The sequence below is a fragment of the Coffea arabica genome, chromosome 7e (genome assembly GCF_036785885.1).
Source record: "Coffea arabica cultivar ET-39 chromosome 7e, Coffea Arabica ET-39 HiFi, whole genome shotgun sequence".
In the NCBI taxonomy this organism is placed as follows: Eukaryota; Viridiplantae; Streptophyta; class Magnoliopsida; order Gentianales; family Rubiaceae; genus Coffea; species Coffea arabica.
In genome coordinates, this window is record NC_092323.1 from 45,724,057 (window position 1) to 45,739,899 (window position 15,843).

At 38.3% G+C, this 15,843-nt stretch overlaps 1 protein-coding gene and 1 non-coding gene across 2 annotated transcripts; both read right to left on the reverse strand.

Moving 5' to 3' along the window:
* Window positions 1-2,998: 2,998 nt before the first annotated feature.
* Window positions 2,999-3,221, reverse strand: LOC113702551 (small nucleolar RNA U3). The gene has a single exon (XR_003451189.1). It is a non-coding gene; the product is annotated as a small nucleolar RNA U3 (small nucleolar RNA).
* Window positions 3,222-11,569: 8,348 nt separating this feature from the next.
* Window positions 11,570-13,237, reverse strand: LOC140011401 (uncharacterized). Its single transcript, XM_072060196.1, has one exon. The coding sequence runs from the start codon at window positions 13,235-13,237 to the stop codon at window positions 11,570-11,572; it is 1,668 nt and encodes a 555-aa protein (XP_071916297.1).
* Window positions 13,238-15,843: the final 2,606 nt, after the last annotated feature.

Consider the following 15,843-nt stretch of genomic DNA (forward strand, 5'->3'; position numbering starts at 1 on the left):
TAATACAACTTGATAATTACAGAAATGATAAAATAAATAATAACAAAATTACACAAACCAGGTAATAATAATTATAACAAAACAAAAATAATTTTAAACAAAACACTAAGCAAAAATGGCCATTTTTTAATTTTCAATTTTTCTCTTTTCATCATTTTCTTTCTCTCAAAATAACTTAATAAAAATAACTAAAGTGCCCAAAGATTGAATTTAAAGAAATAAACATATTTTGGTGAACAATTTTTCCTTTTTCCTTTTTCCTCTTTTTTTCATTTTTCCAATCCATCTAAAACCTATTTTTTTGAATTTTTCTTCTTTTCCTCTTTTTCTTTAATTTCTTTTTTCTCCTTTTTATGATTTTGCATTTTCATTTTTCTTTCAAGAAAGCAAAAAAAACAAAATGACTAAAATGATTTTTCTTTTCTTTCTAAAAACTCTATAAACTTAAAAACTAAAAAAACTAAAAACTAAAATCTAAAACTTAAAAGTGATTAAAAACCTAAAATGACAAAATAAAAATGAATAGACAAACTAAAAGGGCAAAATGAATAAAACTAAAATAAAATAACAACTAGAAATGCAAAACACACAACAATGAACTAAATGCAAGCGATCTAAAATAAAAATCATGAAATAGATGCCACATACAAATTATTCAAAATTTGGTGTCTACAAGTACCATACTCGAGCTCGAGCTCGAAGGTTATGAGTACTGCTCGAGCTCGAACAAGCCTCAAACTTCAGACTCGAACTCGACTCGATGTAATTAAAGATAACTCGAGCTCGAACTCGTATAAGATTCGAGCTCGAGTACTCGAACTAAGCTCGTAAAATGAGCTTGAAAACATTTGTTTTCTAGACCAGAATTCAGCAAAAATTGAAAAACAAGTGATTCCTCTAGCAAAACCTTTGCCAACAGGCTCAAGAGAAAACAAGTGATTCCTCTAGCAAAAAAAAAAAAAAAAAACCCTTGCTTGTATCCAATTTATGAGAAATTGCACAGAAAGACAGAAATAACAAATCAATCTTTAACCCAAAATTCTCTCTTTGAAGACTCTTCACTAAACAGCCAGTGGGTGGCAGAGATTCAAGAGAAGGAGAAGAAAAAATAAAAGGTCGGAGAAGACGAGGAGGCTTTCATATCAGACGCATGGGTTGTGGTGACCAAATCTAAATACAGTAACCAACAATTCAGCAAAAGCTTAAAATACAAATTTTCCTCACGTTTTCCTTACCAGTATGCTTAAATGCTTAATACATAAATTCGAAAAGGAGATAAGGAGATTCTGAACTTGCAGATGGATTCAAAAGCTACCGGCGATGGATAAGCAAATCAATAGCTGCTCTGGGAAGCTTCAACGAGCTAGCAACAGAGACACGACTTGGGAGTTGGAAAGAGGAAGAAAGGCTCGATGGGAAATGGGAAGTGGGAACTGGCTGAAAGGCTAGAAAGGCTAGAAAGGTTCGATGGGAAGTCTGGGCAGGCAGTGGGAACTTGTTGACTATTCTTTTTAGTATAATTATCACTTCACCCATAATTATTCCTCAGAATTTATTTACTTATATTAGTAATTTTATATATAATTTTTTTTTAAATTTTTTATGCGATACTTGATAGAGCTCGTCGAGCTTTCGAGTATCAAATTTATGGGCTCGAACTCGACTCGATAGCTCTATCGAGCAGCTCGAGATCGAGCTCAAGCTCGAGCTCGAGCTTCTGACCGAGTACATATCGAGCTCGAGTCGAGCTCCTCGACTCAGCTCCACCCCTATTTAGCACACATGCTTAATTACAGGAGGGCATCTGCCCGGCAGGTATGATAGGACTGGATCACTAGAAAATGACCGATCATATCAGCTCTTGCTGGCGCTGCTAATGGAAGCTCCCTTGTGGCGATGTCAAGAGGTATGTTTGTGTAATTTGTTGTCTGACATGTGTGGATGGTTAGTTAATTGTGTAGTTTCTTTAGCTCATATTGACACAACAAGTGAGGAAGTTTACTTCAATGATAAAGCCAATTAGGTATGACCAGGGTTCAGAGGATAAGGCTTTTTTGTGTACTATTTGTTCTTTTTTGTAGTCCAGATCAAGGATTTCTAAAATTTGTCAAGCTTCAATTAGGCATTCATTAAAAATGGGTAAAGGATAATGCTAAGATTCTTTGTTCATGTTTATCCTTATTTTATGATTAAAAGTTGGTTTTCTGAATTTTCAGTATTTAGGAGTATTTCAGTAATTTATATGTTTCTCAATTCTCAGGATTTTTCTGAATTTAGTATTTTGCTAATTTTGTCCTAAGAGTTGAATAAGGAATTTGTTTCTAATTTGATTAAGAAAGGGTCTCATTCCTATTTTGAAAAAGGGATGAATCCTAATCACAAGGGGTCGTGGGTAAGTATTCTCTTTGAGAAACAGAGAGATTAGGCTGTAACAAAATTCCTGTAGGTTATTGTCTTTTTATGGGCTCTAATAACGAAATCTCTGTCAAGTTTTAGGCCGAATATACTATCAAACCATTTTTGTAGTCAAATTTCTTGGATTTTGAGGAGTTGATATAATTATCACTATTGAGTTTGTTTCTCTTTTTACTCTTTGCTCCTTGTTTCTTGTTTTCATTTTTGAAGCGAATTTCTACTCACTGCTTTGCTTTTGGGCATGCAAACACTCCCTTTTTTTTTTTGGTTGTTTGTGACTTTTCATCTACTACTACTAAGGACTAAAGCTTAGCCAGGAGTGAATTTGCAATTGCTGGCTTTCAGTTTGACTCCTACATTTTTATTCGATCAAATCCTATTGTGAGAAGCGGATTCCATCCCGTGTGCATATTGTACAGAAAAATATAAATTGTAGTCGAAATTTTGGGGTCTAGGTCAAGAAGGAAATTATGGTTTCACCATTATCAATAAACTATGATTAATTATCAGAATACTTCCAGAAAAGTCCCTAGATTCTGCAAGAAAAAAAAAGAAGAAAAAGAAATTGAGTGGGAACTGGGAAGGTCTGTCAGACAACTGCAAGACCACCCTAGCCCGTGCTGAAGCAAGGACTAGGAACGATCCTCTACTGCACTTGCCACCCGACAACCGGGCTGCAAGGGTTGTTAATCACGCTCTGGTCAAGCAGTCGTATTTCATCCACCAGACTTGGTTTCCTGTCTCCTTAGAACTCAAGGACACAGAGGTACGAGCCTATAGAACAGATCCTGTTCAAGTAAGGTCGTGGCCTCTGTGCTCCAATCTTAGACATATAAAGGTGCATGGCTCAATCAATTCGTCGATGTGGGATATTCGTACGTTGTCAAAATTCCTTATAAGTTTACTGTTTCAAAATTCTTCTCTGTACTACTTAATTGCATATTACTGTCATCTCTAATCCCTAAAAAAATTTGTTCTACTGCATCAGATTTATTAGTGGGAACTCATTGTTGTGTTTGTTAAGTTGATCTTTCTTTTGGATGAACATTTGCATGTTTTTACAGGTGGTGGAGCTCGATTTTCTTTATCCAAGCAAGGGTGTTCGTTGTCGAATTTCATCAACAGCTGCAACCAGTTATCAAGTCACTCTTATTGGAACTTTTGCTGTCATCTAAGTTTCCATGCAAAGTCACTGAGGTAAATATTATTTGGGACTTTGCATTTCTAGACTCATAATCTGGGAGATTGAAATAGCTAATTTGAAGTGAGGACTCCTATGTGAAGTTTGTTTTCTGTTTTGTTGAGCAGGAGAACCGGGCAAAAAATCTCTTCGTTTCTTGTTTGTGCTATGTACAACCATTGGAATCATTCTGATGATCCATTAAGATTTATCAGAGGCAGCAGATTTCGTCAGTGTGACAGATTTACGATAATGAGGTTAATCGATTTCTTGTTATCTTTCTCATGTTTCCTGTTTCCATTGGATTTTTTTCCTTTTCTAGTTGTCCAAATGCTTTTCTGTACTAATTGTTTCAAGTTGATTGCTGTCATTGATCATTGTTTCTTTCCTTTCAACAGAGGAAGTCAGTTACTTTTCTTTCCTTTGCAATCAGTTAGTTTGCTCGTTCAAACGAGTGTTATCGATTAGCCTTCCGAATCAAAAGGCTGGCATATTTTTTCAAATGTGGTAGCGGAAATATGTGCTTTAAGGATCTCGAAATTTTGTTAATGAATTAATTCAATCTGATTTAAAAATTTTGGTTCATGTTCATCCCATAAGGTTGAAGTCAGCTGCCAGCAGAGCCCTTTGGTAGCAAGCTCTGTATGCTTTTGTAAAGGAGGAAGGCAGTCTTTGGAGTGTGTAAGCTAAGAGCAATTTGGTATAAGTTGAGATTATTGTAACAACTGAACCTCTCTATCTCAGTAATTTTCCTTCATTTTTCTCCCTCAATTCTGTTTTTGTTCTTCTTGAATTCTGTTCTGTTGATCCATATATTCTTGAATCAATTGAGTTCCGTGACAGATTTGTTTTGAGGTTATCAAAAATGGCAGAAGGTGCTCAATGAGATTTACGAACTTCCAATTACTACTTCTTGAAGTGCTTAAAAATTATATAAATTAGAAATTTGGTACCTCAACTTTGTAAATCTATTGCAGCTTAGTCCAAAGTCCAGATTTTTACTGCACTTTCAATCCTTAACCTTTTAAATCAAATAGGTTATCTTAAGGATATACAAGGAACACAAGTTTAAAGGAGCCAAAAAAAAAAGAGAAAAAGAAAACCATGGCTTTAGTATACATTAGCTCAACTCGAAATGTGAATCCGCTGATGCCTGTTTCCCAAGTAAATGTGAATCCGCTGATACCATTCCCAAATTTACTGTTTTGGAAGTGCCGCTACTGCACTGTCAACGATGAGTCTTCTAAATAAAAATGGCCGATTAATTGCTCTCAACTTTTCATGCAACTGTTAATTGCTCTGTTTTTCTTTTTTCTTTTTCCTATTTCTTTGCCTGTTATTATTGTTATTGGAAATGAAAGGAAAGAAGCAAAAAACTAGTGCTTCTGGAGCTTGATGATCATTGAAGTTCTTGTTATTTTCTAGATGAATTAGGTAGTTGTTAGCATACTTTATTGCTAGAGTTTAATATTTGTGGAGCTTATATCCTAAAACTAATCGCCAAAATTAACTAACCAGAATAGGAAATTAAGTTGACTTCAAGTTAATTTATCCTGAATACAAATTACACTGATTTCACAAATAGAATGTTCTTTCTCTCTCTCTCTCTCTTTTTTTGCTCTATAATTGAATTCCTCTCTTTCTCTTTGTTATTTAAACCTTTGCAATATGCTATGCATTGGTATAAAGTGGCTTCTTCTTGTTCGGATATCAAGTGTGAATCAATGTCCCACATCGGAAAGAGATGAGTAAATGAGGAACATATAAGTGGAAATGATCCATAGACCCAATGCCTTAAGGTTTTGGGTTGGATGTGGCGTCAAACCCATGGTTGTGATTCCCATTCTAACTCATAGTTAAATTCTCCCCGAGTTTGGCTCTCTCGAAACCCAACAAGTGGTATCAGAGCCGATGGTTCGACTGGACAGTGACTCCAGGATAAAAAGCCAGTGGGAGTGGTGAGACGTGGCTTGGATAAGAGCGGAGAAAAAAAATCATGCAGATCTGCAGTGAGGCAAGGGCATGTGGGCTCTTGAGCAAGAATCATACACTCCAGATTGAAGTAGACTTGATGGAGTGGATGGCTTAGAAGAGAGGTCCGATGTGGAAAGAGATTCACAATTGAGGGGGAGATTGTTGGGATATCAAGTGTGAATCAATGTCCCACATCGGAAAGAGATGAGTAGAATGAGAAACATATAAGTGGGAATGATCCATAGAGTCAATGCTTTAAGGTTTTGGGTTGGATGTGGCATCAAACCCATGGTTGTGGTTCCATTCTAACTCATGATTAAATTCTCCCCGAGTTTGGCTCTCTCAAAACCCAACACTTCTCTCCTGAAAAAACTGTCCAAAAAATGGAATCCCAAAACCTTGGATCTTTAGCCTTCAAAAAACCACACCACTCTGGTGATGATGCTACAGTCATCACAACTCAACGTACTCTGAAAGGCACGAAACAGAAGCATTCTACTTCTCAAAATGGCCCTGATTACGAGCCAGAAGACGGGTTACAAAAGTCCAAGAAAAAAAGGATTACCACAAAAAACCAAATTTCTGAACATGAGGCTAAAGTTTTTGAGCTTTCCAAACAAGTTTGGGGTGATGGTGGAGTGCATGCTGCCCATGAAGGGGATGGTCATGAAGATACAAACGAAGACGCAGAGGAAGAAGATGTGCATGATAAGTATCCCTATCTCTGCGGGGCATTAGAATCTTTTGAGTCTCCTTTTCCGGTGGAGGAGGTAATAAGATTCATAGACAGTGCAAAGAGAAAGGAAGTGGAAATGAAATGGAGGCTGTTACATCTTAAGGAGGAAAAGCTCCTTAGGAAGAATTCGAGGTTGAACTCCATGTTCACTGAGTGCATGATTCAGAGAATGATTAGCAAACTATTGTACTTTAATTCCAGAAACTATTGTGTTGGATGCTAGTTTTTAATGGTCATGTTGTGTGGAAAACTTAGTTGTTTTATGTCTAATCTCTGTTGAATATTGACTCATTCCCCTAGTACTTCATATAATAAAGATATTATTAAGCGAAATCTACTGAATTTTGAATAGCACAATTCACGTCTGATGTTTGTCTGAAAGTGTACTTTTTCCTTTCTTTTAATTTTTGACTTCTAACAGCTGCTATGTTTCTGTGTTTTTGTGATTTCATGACTATTTTAATGGGCATATTAGAGTTTAAATTGTGTAAGAGGGAGATGGAGAGAGGAAGGGAGAGTTGGAGCTGCAACTCGAGTTTTTTACTTTCTTGGGGTGATTTTGCAGCATTTTTGGTGACAAATATATGGTGCTCGACTTCTAGTTGTTGGAGCTGCATTGTGGCAGCTAATTGGTATTATTTGTCAACACGTTTTCTATATTTGCTTGTTTTTAAATTTTTTTCTGGAATTTTGAACTAAAATTTTGTTTTTTGTTTCTCCCTGTCCCTCGACAGCAAAGATTTGTACGAGAAGTTACAGTACAACTTAACCTATGTGGTGAGCTTTTGTAAGTATTATGACTTGGATTCATTTTACTTTGTTACCTTTGATGATTTGTAGTGTTATTGCTGGTATTAGGGACAGTACCCTACAAAGGAAGGATCTTTCTTCTGGTTAACATCAAGAATTGGAAGATTATGGATGCAAAGGAGAGTGGTTTGTACAATTGTGTAGTAGCACTGTTTCTTGATGTACAATTTTGTACATCAAGAAAGGGTGGAATCAGATATTTCCACACTATCATTGAAATTTCTGTTCAACTCCTTCGTATCTGGCTTTGGTAAATAAAGACATACATCGGAGGGGTGAAAGACCAAATCTAATACATATAACTAGCAATGTGCTTAATAAAAATAAAATGCTTAATTTATTGTGTGTCTGAACTGAATCAACTGTTCTCTCCAATTGCAATAATCATGAATGAAAAGGGGTAGGGACAATCCATTAGGTTGGTGGCTAAAATTTGGCCTCCAATGGAAGGATCAACGTGGAATAGATATGAAAGTTTAGCATGCAAAATGAAAGTAGATCTTAAAAACACAAAGGAGGAGGAGGAGGAGGAGGGGGGGCGGGTGTTACCAATGCATCACATGAGCAAAATTTTATTTTCCAATTCAGTGAATATTAATAGTATGCTAGATGTAAAAAGCCCAAACCGAATCCCCAATATGAAAAGGTGGCATTGCTGGAAAAAAGAAATATATAAAGATACCATTGAAATTATGCTAGTTTCTAAAATATTTTGATTTATGCACATAGACAAATCTTTCTTCATTGACGTCCCTGCTGGTGCATTAAGGAACTTCCTTAATAATCCATGTCCCTATTTTTGAAGATCATGAAATTTGAAGATGAGTGCATAGAAACATCCTTCATAATAAGAAGCACCCTTCAACAGCTCATGCCCATTCTTCCTTGCAGATCCTGAAATGTAAGACCATTCAAGTCAATTTGTATGTACTACAAAATGAATGTTGAAATTACTCATCTAATTTTGCACAAATATTCGCCTAATAACTTGTATTTTTCTAACAAAACTTAATTTAAAGAAACACAAATTTGAAATGAAAAAAAAAATCTTAACTTGTCGGAAGTCCTCTTGATTTGAATGTGGAATAAATTTCCAAAACGCTTAAGTAAGGTGAACTGGTAAATTTCTCCTTTCTCCAATTTGTATGCTTTGCGAAATTCAGTCCATCCTTTTCCAATTTCACTCCTCTCAGTGATCCTTACCGGCCACTCCCTTTGGTCTTCACCACGAAGGACTGTATCTTTTTCTATCTCTAGTTTTGTTGCCCTAGAAAATGCTTTTGGAATATTTTGAAAATAAGATCACCAAGTAAATTAATTAAATTGAAGAAAACATCTACTTTTACAAATTATTTCTGAAATCTACTAGCAAAAATACAACTCTCCTTTTCTTGTTTGCCTCTTGTTCTTCAATCGTCCTTCAAATATTCTTAACAAATAAATAGTGAAAGCGTATTTTTGATAAAGTGTTGTGATACAGAACCTAAAATGGTATTTAAAGAGGAAGGTATTTGATATGTATTCAATTGATAGGAACACAAATTATACTCAAGCTGAATGAAATCCAAAGAACAACTCAAATTCATTGACCAACTTCAAATTGCTTACAGAAAAGGAATTGGCGGGGAAAGGAAGAAGGGGAGAAAGAATGCAGGAAAACTTTTGGGAAAAAGGAAAACAGAAAGGATATTCTCCTTCTGATCACAATACAGGAATTTAACTCCTTTTGCTCCCGTTATTCCCCTACTTCATTACAATACCTCCCCCTCAACAGCAAATCTTGTTCTCAAGGTTGGAAGGTAGGGAATTGTCTTTCAATCTCCTCAGCATCTTCCCATGTAGCTTCTACAGGATCCGTACCCCACCAGTGGACTAGCCACTGAATGGCAGCCGCATTCTTCTTCTTTACCATCCTTCTATCCAGTATGGCAATAGGCTCCACTCTCCAATGTCCTTCTCATTTGTTTCTGGTAATTGGAGGGTGGGGGTGATCTTGTCTCCCACCTTTCTTTTGAGCAACAACACATGGAAGACAGGGTGAACCTTTGAAGAGTTTGGCAGATTCAGCCTATAAGCTACATTCCCGATCCTTTCCTCTATTCTGTATGGACCAAAGTACCTTGCTGATAGCTTGGTGTTCCCTCTCAGGGCCACAGAACTCTGTCTGTAAGGTTGCAACCGTAGATATACCCAATCTCCTTTACTGAATTCCCGTTCACTCCTCTTCTCATCAGCATACTTCTTCATCCTCTCCTGAGCCTGCTTCAAATTCTGTTTCAGCATGTTGTCCATTTGTTGCCTCTCCCTGAGGTATTCTCCTACTGCAGCTACCCTGGATTGCAGTAGGGTCCCAGAGCCAGTTGGGGAGGGGCAAAACCATATAGTGCCTCAAAAGGGGTCATCTGGATGGCAGTGTGGTGGGAAGTGTTGTACCACCATTCTGCCAGAGATAACCACTGGTTCCACTTCTTAGGTTCCATATGAGTCAGGCACCTGAGGTACATTTCAAGTACCTGGTTCACCCTCTCAGTCTGGCCATCAGTTTGAGGGTGATAGGCTGTGCTGTAGTCCAATTTGGCCCCCAACATACTGAATAATTCTTCCCAGAATTTACTGACAAAAATCCTGTCTCTGTCTGAAAGCATGCTTTAAGGAATACCGTGTAGTTTACTGACATAATCAATGAAGAGTCTAGCCACTTTTGGAGCATCAAAAGGATGGGATAAACTGATAAAATGTGCATATTTTGTAAATCTATCCACCACCACCATTATAGTATTCCTTCCTTCTGATTGGGGTAGTCCTTCAACGAAATCCATGGTAACATGGCTCCATGAGTGCTGGGGAATAGGGAGTGGCTGCAGCAATCCTGGGTAAGCCACATGTTCATCCTTGCATTTTTTGCAGGTATCACACTCCAAGACCACCTTCTTGATCTCCTGGTACATTCCTGGCCAATAAAATAGCTGTTTGGCCCTCATGTAGCTGGCTTGAATGCCTAAGTGTCCTCCAATTTGGGAATCATGTAATGCAGTAATTAACTTCCTCCTGGTATCACCTTGTCCTCCCACTACTAGTCTCCTCTTGAACCTGAGAATGCCATCCTGGTATGAGTAGTCTAGTGCTAGTGTGGGGGTCAGTAGCACCAGAGCTATAGTCTTCTGAGTCCATTCATCCCCCTTGTAACTCTCTATCACCTCCTGTACCCAAGTTGGCACTGCACATGAGATGGCTATGCACTCCCCTATTTCTTCCCTGCCCTGTCTAGATAGTGCATCAGCAGCCAGATTATCCCTACCTTTTTTGTAATGGATTTCATAGCTCAATCCCAACAACTTAGTGAGCCATTTCTGTTGGAGTGGGGTAGTGATCCTCTGCTCCAGGAGATACTTTAGACTTTGATGGTCGGTATGTATGATGAAATGGTGTCCTTCTAGGTAGTGGCTCCATTTGGTCACAGTCGTCACTAAGGCCAGTAATTCCTTCTCGTAGATTGATAACCCCATGTTTTTCTGCCCCAGAGCTTGACTGAGGTAGGAAATAGGTCTTCTATTCCGCATTAGCACAGCCCCTATACCAGTGTAGCATGCATCAGTCTCAATAATGAATGGCTGGGTGAAGTCAGGTGCTGCTAAGACTGGGGTGCTACACATGGCCCCCTTTAGTTGTTGGAAGGCCTGCTCTGTGTCCTCACTCCAGTGGAAGTTGTCCTTCTTGAGCAAGTCTGTCAAGGGCCTGGCTATGGCCCCATACCCTTTGACAAATCTCCTATAGTACCCTGTCAGGCCCAGAAATCCCCTTAGTTGTTTGATGTTAGTTGGTCTAGGCCAGTTTTTCATGCATTCTATCTTCTCAGGATTAGCCTGCACTCCTTCTGCTGATATTATGTGACCCAAGTATTCCACCTGTAGCTGAGCAAAAGAACATTTACTCATTTTGGCAAACAACTGGTGCTGCCTCAGAATACTCATTACCTCAGTCACATGCTTCACATGTGTCTCCAGTGTGGGGCTGTAGACCAGAATATCATCAAAGAACACCAGCACATGTTTCCTCATCTGCTCCTGGAAGACCTGATTCATCAGGCTCTGAAAGGTTGCTGGTGCATTGGTCAAGCCAAATGGCATGACCTTGAACTCATAGAGTCCTTGATGAGTCCTGAAAGCTGTCTTTGGTATGTCCTCCACTTTGACCCTGATTTGAAAGTATCCTGCCCTCAAGTCCATTTTAGTGAAGTACTTGGCCCCATGCAGTTCATCTATTAACTCTTCAATCAGGGGCATGGGGAATTTGTTTTTTACTGTTAGCTCATTCAACTGCCTGTAGTCTACAAAGAATCTCCATGTCCCATCTTTTTTCTTAACCAGTAGCACTGGTGAAGCAAATGGGCTACTGCTGGGCTGTATGATGCCCAGTTCTAGCATTTCTTTCACTAATTTTTCAATTTCTGATTTCTACACGTAGGGGCACCTGTATGGCCTCACTTGGAAAGGCCTGGCCCCATCTTTGAGGACAATCTGGTGATCATGGCTCCTTGTTGGAGGCATCCCTTTTGGCTCTTCAAAGACATCTTTGTATTGATCTAGCACATGACTGATTTCAATGGGTATCTGTCCTAGACCTTCTTCCTTCCCTACTGCCACCAGTTGTGCTACCACCCCATATGCCTGCTTCCTTAGCCATTTTGCTAGCCTACCTCCTTTGAGCATCTCCAACTTGGTGCTGATGTCCTCTCCTATCAGTATTATTTCTTGCTTCCCCTTGAGAATTTTCATACTGAGTTCCATGAAATCGAACTCTATAGGACTGTGTTTGGCCAACCAATCCACCTCCAGAATCATGTCACAGCCCCCCAACCTTAGAGTGTTGAAGGTATGCTGGAACTGATGCCCCTGCATTTCCCACTGCAAGGGCTTATCCAGTCCTTTGGAATCCACTCTTTCACCATTAGCAACATTGACTATCAAGGTTGGCCCCTGTGTACACAGTTTTAGTTCTTTTGCCAGCTGCTCATCCAGGAAGCAATGGGTACTGCCACTGTCAATCAGTGCAGTGACTTGCCTTCCCTTAACATGACCCTTCAGCCTTATAGTCTTGTGCCTTACTCCTCCAGCCAGGGCATGAATAGATACTTCTATGTGTTCCCCTGCCAGTCCTCCATTAATGCAGTCACAGAAAACTTCCTCCTCTGGTTCCCTATTCTCCTCTATGTCCTCAGTTTCTTCAGCCAACAGTACATGTGCATGTGCTTGTTTGCAAACGTGCCCCAAGGTATAAGGTTCTGCACATCTATAACATAGCCCCTTTTCCCTCCTGTGATTGTATTTTGTGGGAGTTATTTTTTTAAATAGGTTCTGGTTGGAAGCGGTCTGATCAGGGAGTTTGTGGGTGTGTTTGGGGTAGTTTTGGTTCCATTTGGGGTGGGGTGTAGTTTTGCTGTGGATTCTTTGGCTATTGAAACTGGTATTGATAGGTTTCTGCATTTTTTGGATTGCCTTGAGGTTCTTTTCTTGGAGTTTTGCTATTTCAATAGCAACAGCTAAGGTTTCAGGTTTAGAGATTTTTACCATATTGGCTATCTCTTCTTTCAGTCCACTCATAAAACATGCCTTATAATATGAATCAGACAAGTGAGGCAAAGATGGCATTACCAGAGCTTTGAGCATCTCAAATTTCTCCAGGTATTCAGCCACGGATCCAGTCTGCACCAGCTTGTTGAATTCTTCAATGGCCTCTTCTGGACTTCCTTCTCCAAATCTGATGCATAGAGCAGTAGATAACTCTGGCCAAGGAATAGCCTCCCTTCCATGAAAAACTCCATGGAACCAGATGTCTGCTCTGTCTCTGAAATAGAGTTCAGCAACCTCAGCTCTCATGTCCTCTTCTGTCTCATGTAATTTGAAGTACTTGTTAGCTTTCCTGATCCACTCCCTTGGATTATCCCCATCAAAAATTGGCAGATCCATTTTTTGCAGTCTACCATGGACTCTGGCCTCTCTCTTACTAGCTGCTTCCTTTTGTGGCTCCATCCTGGAATCATTTGATCGATCTTCCCTCTTTGAGCTGCTACTTCCTTCTGGTTCCTTCCCTCGGTCACTGATCTTGGCCATCAACTGAGCCATCATTTCATCATGCCCTCATACTTCTGGTCCAATCCTTTTAGTAGTTTTTCAGTAGCATCTTGTCTGAACTCCATTGTCCTAATTGCTTGTTCCACTCCCTCACTTTTGTTGGTAAAGGTTCTGACCACACTCCCTAATTCCACGACCTCTCTTCTCAGAGTTTCATCTTGGTTTTTTGTCATCCCTATGGCTCGCAGCCTAGCTCTGATACCACTGTTGTGATACAGAACCTGAAATGGTATTTAGAGAGGAAGGTATTCGATATGTATTCAATTGATAGGAACACAAATTATACTCAAGCTGAATGAAATCCAAAGAACAACTCAAATTTCATTGACCAACTTCAAATTGCTTACAGAAAAGGAATTGGCGGGGAAAGGAAGAAGGGGAGAAAGAATGCAGGAAAACTTTTGGGAAAAAGGAAAACAGAAAGGATATTCTCCTTCTGATCACAATACAGGAATTTAACTCCTTTTGCTCCCGTTATTCCCCTACTTCATTACATAAAGGCATCTGCTAATTTCTTCTTCCATTTTATTATCTTATTGTTTCTAGTTGATGCCTATGCAATTTGCCTGCCGAATCGCTCGGTTGTGTGCATGGATAACTGGAAGTGGTACAAAATCAACTACTACTGTTCTGAACAAATAAATCAATATTTATACTGTACTATATGATTTGATTTCACTAGCTTTCTTCAACTTTGTGGGTATTTATTTTCCATGCTAATAAATCCTTCTAGTTGTGAAGAAGCCAAAACAAAATAAACAGAAAACAGAAAAAGGAAAAAAGAAAGAGCAAATGCAATTTTGACACTACGGGGAAAAAAAATTTGTTGCTTACTCACCAATCTGCCCATATGATGCTGCTTCAGTCTCAAAATAAAATAGGGATTCTCTACATTTAAATCAAAATAACCATCCATCTCGTTTGGTTCTACTTCTTCTCCTTCTTTACGTTCAATTTCAAGAACTTGCTTCCCAACACCTTTCCAATTATTTGCATAAGAAAAATGAGAAGTTATCTAACATAATCTACCTTACAGATCAAGAGATATTATAGTTACTTAAACCATCTCACCTGACTTGCTTGATTTCCTCAACTTCCTGAATTTATTAGAATGAAAATTATCACGATCAATCTGATGTTTAGTGTAAACCTTTTTTTCTAGCAGGATGAACTTTTGATGGCCCTATTCCATCATCTCCATAAATTTCAATTTCATCACTGTCATCAAAGCGTTCATCAGAGCCATCATCAGATTCATCATCACTGGAGCTACTGGATGATTTGTATACATTAAACTTTTTTGGGCAACAATCGGCACAATATGGCTTTACTCTAAATGTTGTTTTATCTATCAGATGAAATAACAGGTAATCTCCAAGCTTCAAATGATGAGCTTTAACAAATTTTGGCCACAAAAGTCTGCAAATATAATAGTAGCGACCTTTCTTTCAAATTCTTACTGGCCATGAATTTCGAACTGAGTTCTTTGCCTCGGATTCGATTGTGCATCTTGAGGAAAGCTTTTCCTTGAAATTCCTCACAAAAGCGTAGGGAATCCGCTACAAAAATGTGAAGAAAAAAAACAATAAATATAAAACTGAACCATGACAATAACTGAAGAAGATTAATGCAAAATGCATACAGTCGCAATTGATATGGGACTTACAATTTCTCTCGTGAAATCATCTTCCATCAACAGCTTTATAAAGGACGGATTAAAGTTGTAATTTTGTTCCATTTTGGAACTTGGCTTGCAGAGGAAAGCAAGAACGATGAGCCTTTTACAGTTGAGGAAAGAAGGAAAAAGAAGTAAATATAGACTTTAAGATTGGTGACAGTTCAAATTACACGGCTTTTTGTTTGCCTTTTGTTGGTATTTTGTACATACATTAAATTCTGTAGACTTTTAGACTACCAGACACTCTTTTTATAGTTATCATGTTAGTCACGATTCAATTCATGAGTAACATCTTTATTACTTCCATATTAAATTAACTCCATTTAGTACATTGAATAGAGAGAGAAAAAAATGCACAACCATGCAGTGAATTGCATCTTTTGTTCTTCATTAGATCTAATTCATCACCATTTTTCATGGTAACCCTTCATTAACAAGGGATTTGAGCTCCCTTCAATCGAGATAACTAGTTAATACTATAGGTTTGAAATTTTCAAAGGTGAACATAATTACATGGAAGTCTGAAGACCAAATTAGATTAATTAAATGTTCTTCTTTGAATAGTGAATTTAAGATATGTGAAACAAAGTAAAGTAGTATCTTATCCAGGTCATGATTACGTGAGTTGGGATCAAGACCTATAGTTGTCCAATAAGTTGTGGCTAAAAATGTGCATACAAGAAACAGTATACAATTATATCTGTCTTTTGTTTTTGTTCATATACATCAATAGTGAATGGGGACATTTCTTGTGGTAGGTGCATACAAGCATGACTATCTATTGTAACCAATTGTGCTTTCCTCCCGTATTTAGTCCAAACAAAATAGATGAAAATTACTTTCTTCTACTCTGCTTTCCTTTCTTTTCCATTGGTATCATTTCCTTTTCTTTCCATTCCTTTCCTTCAATCCACACGGT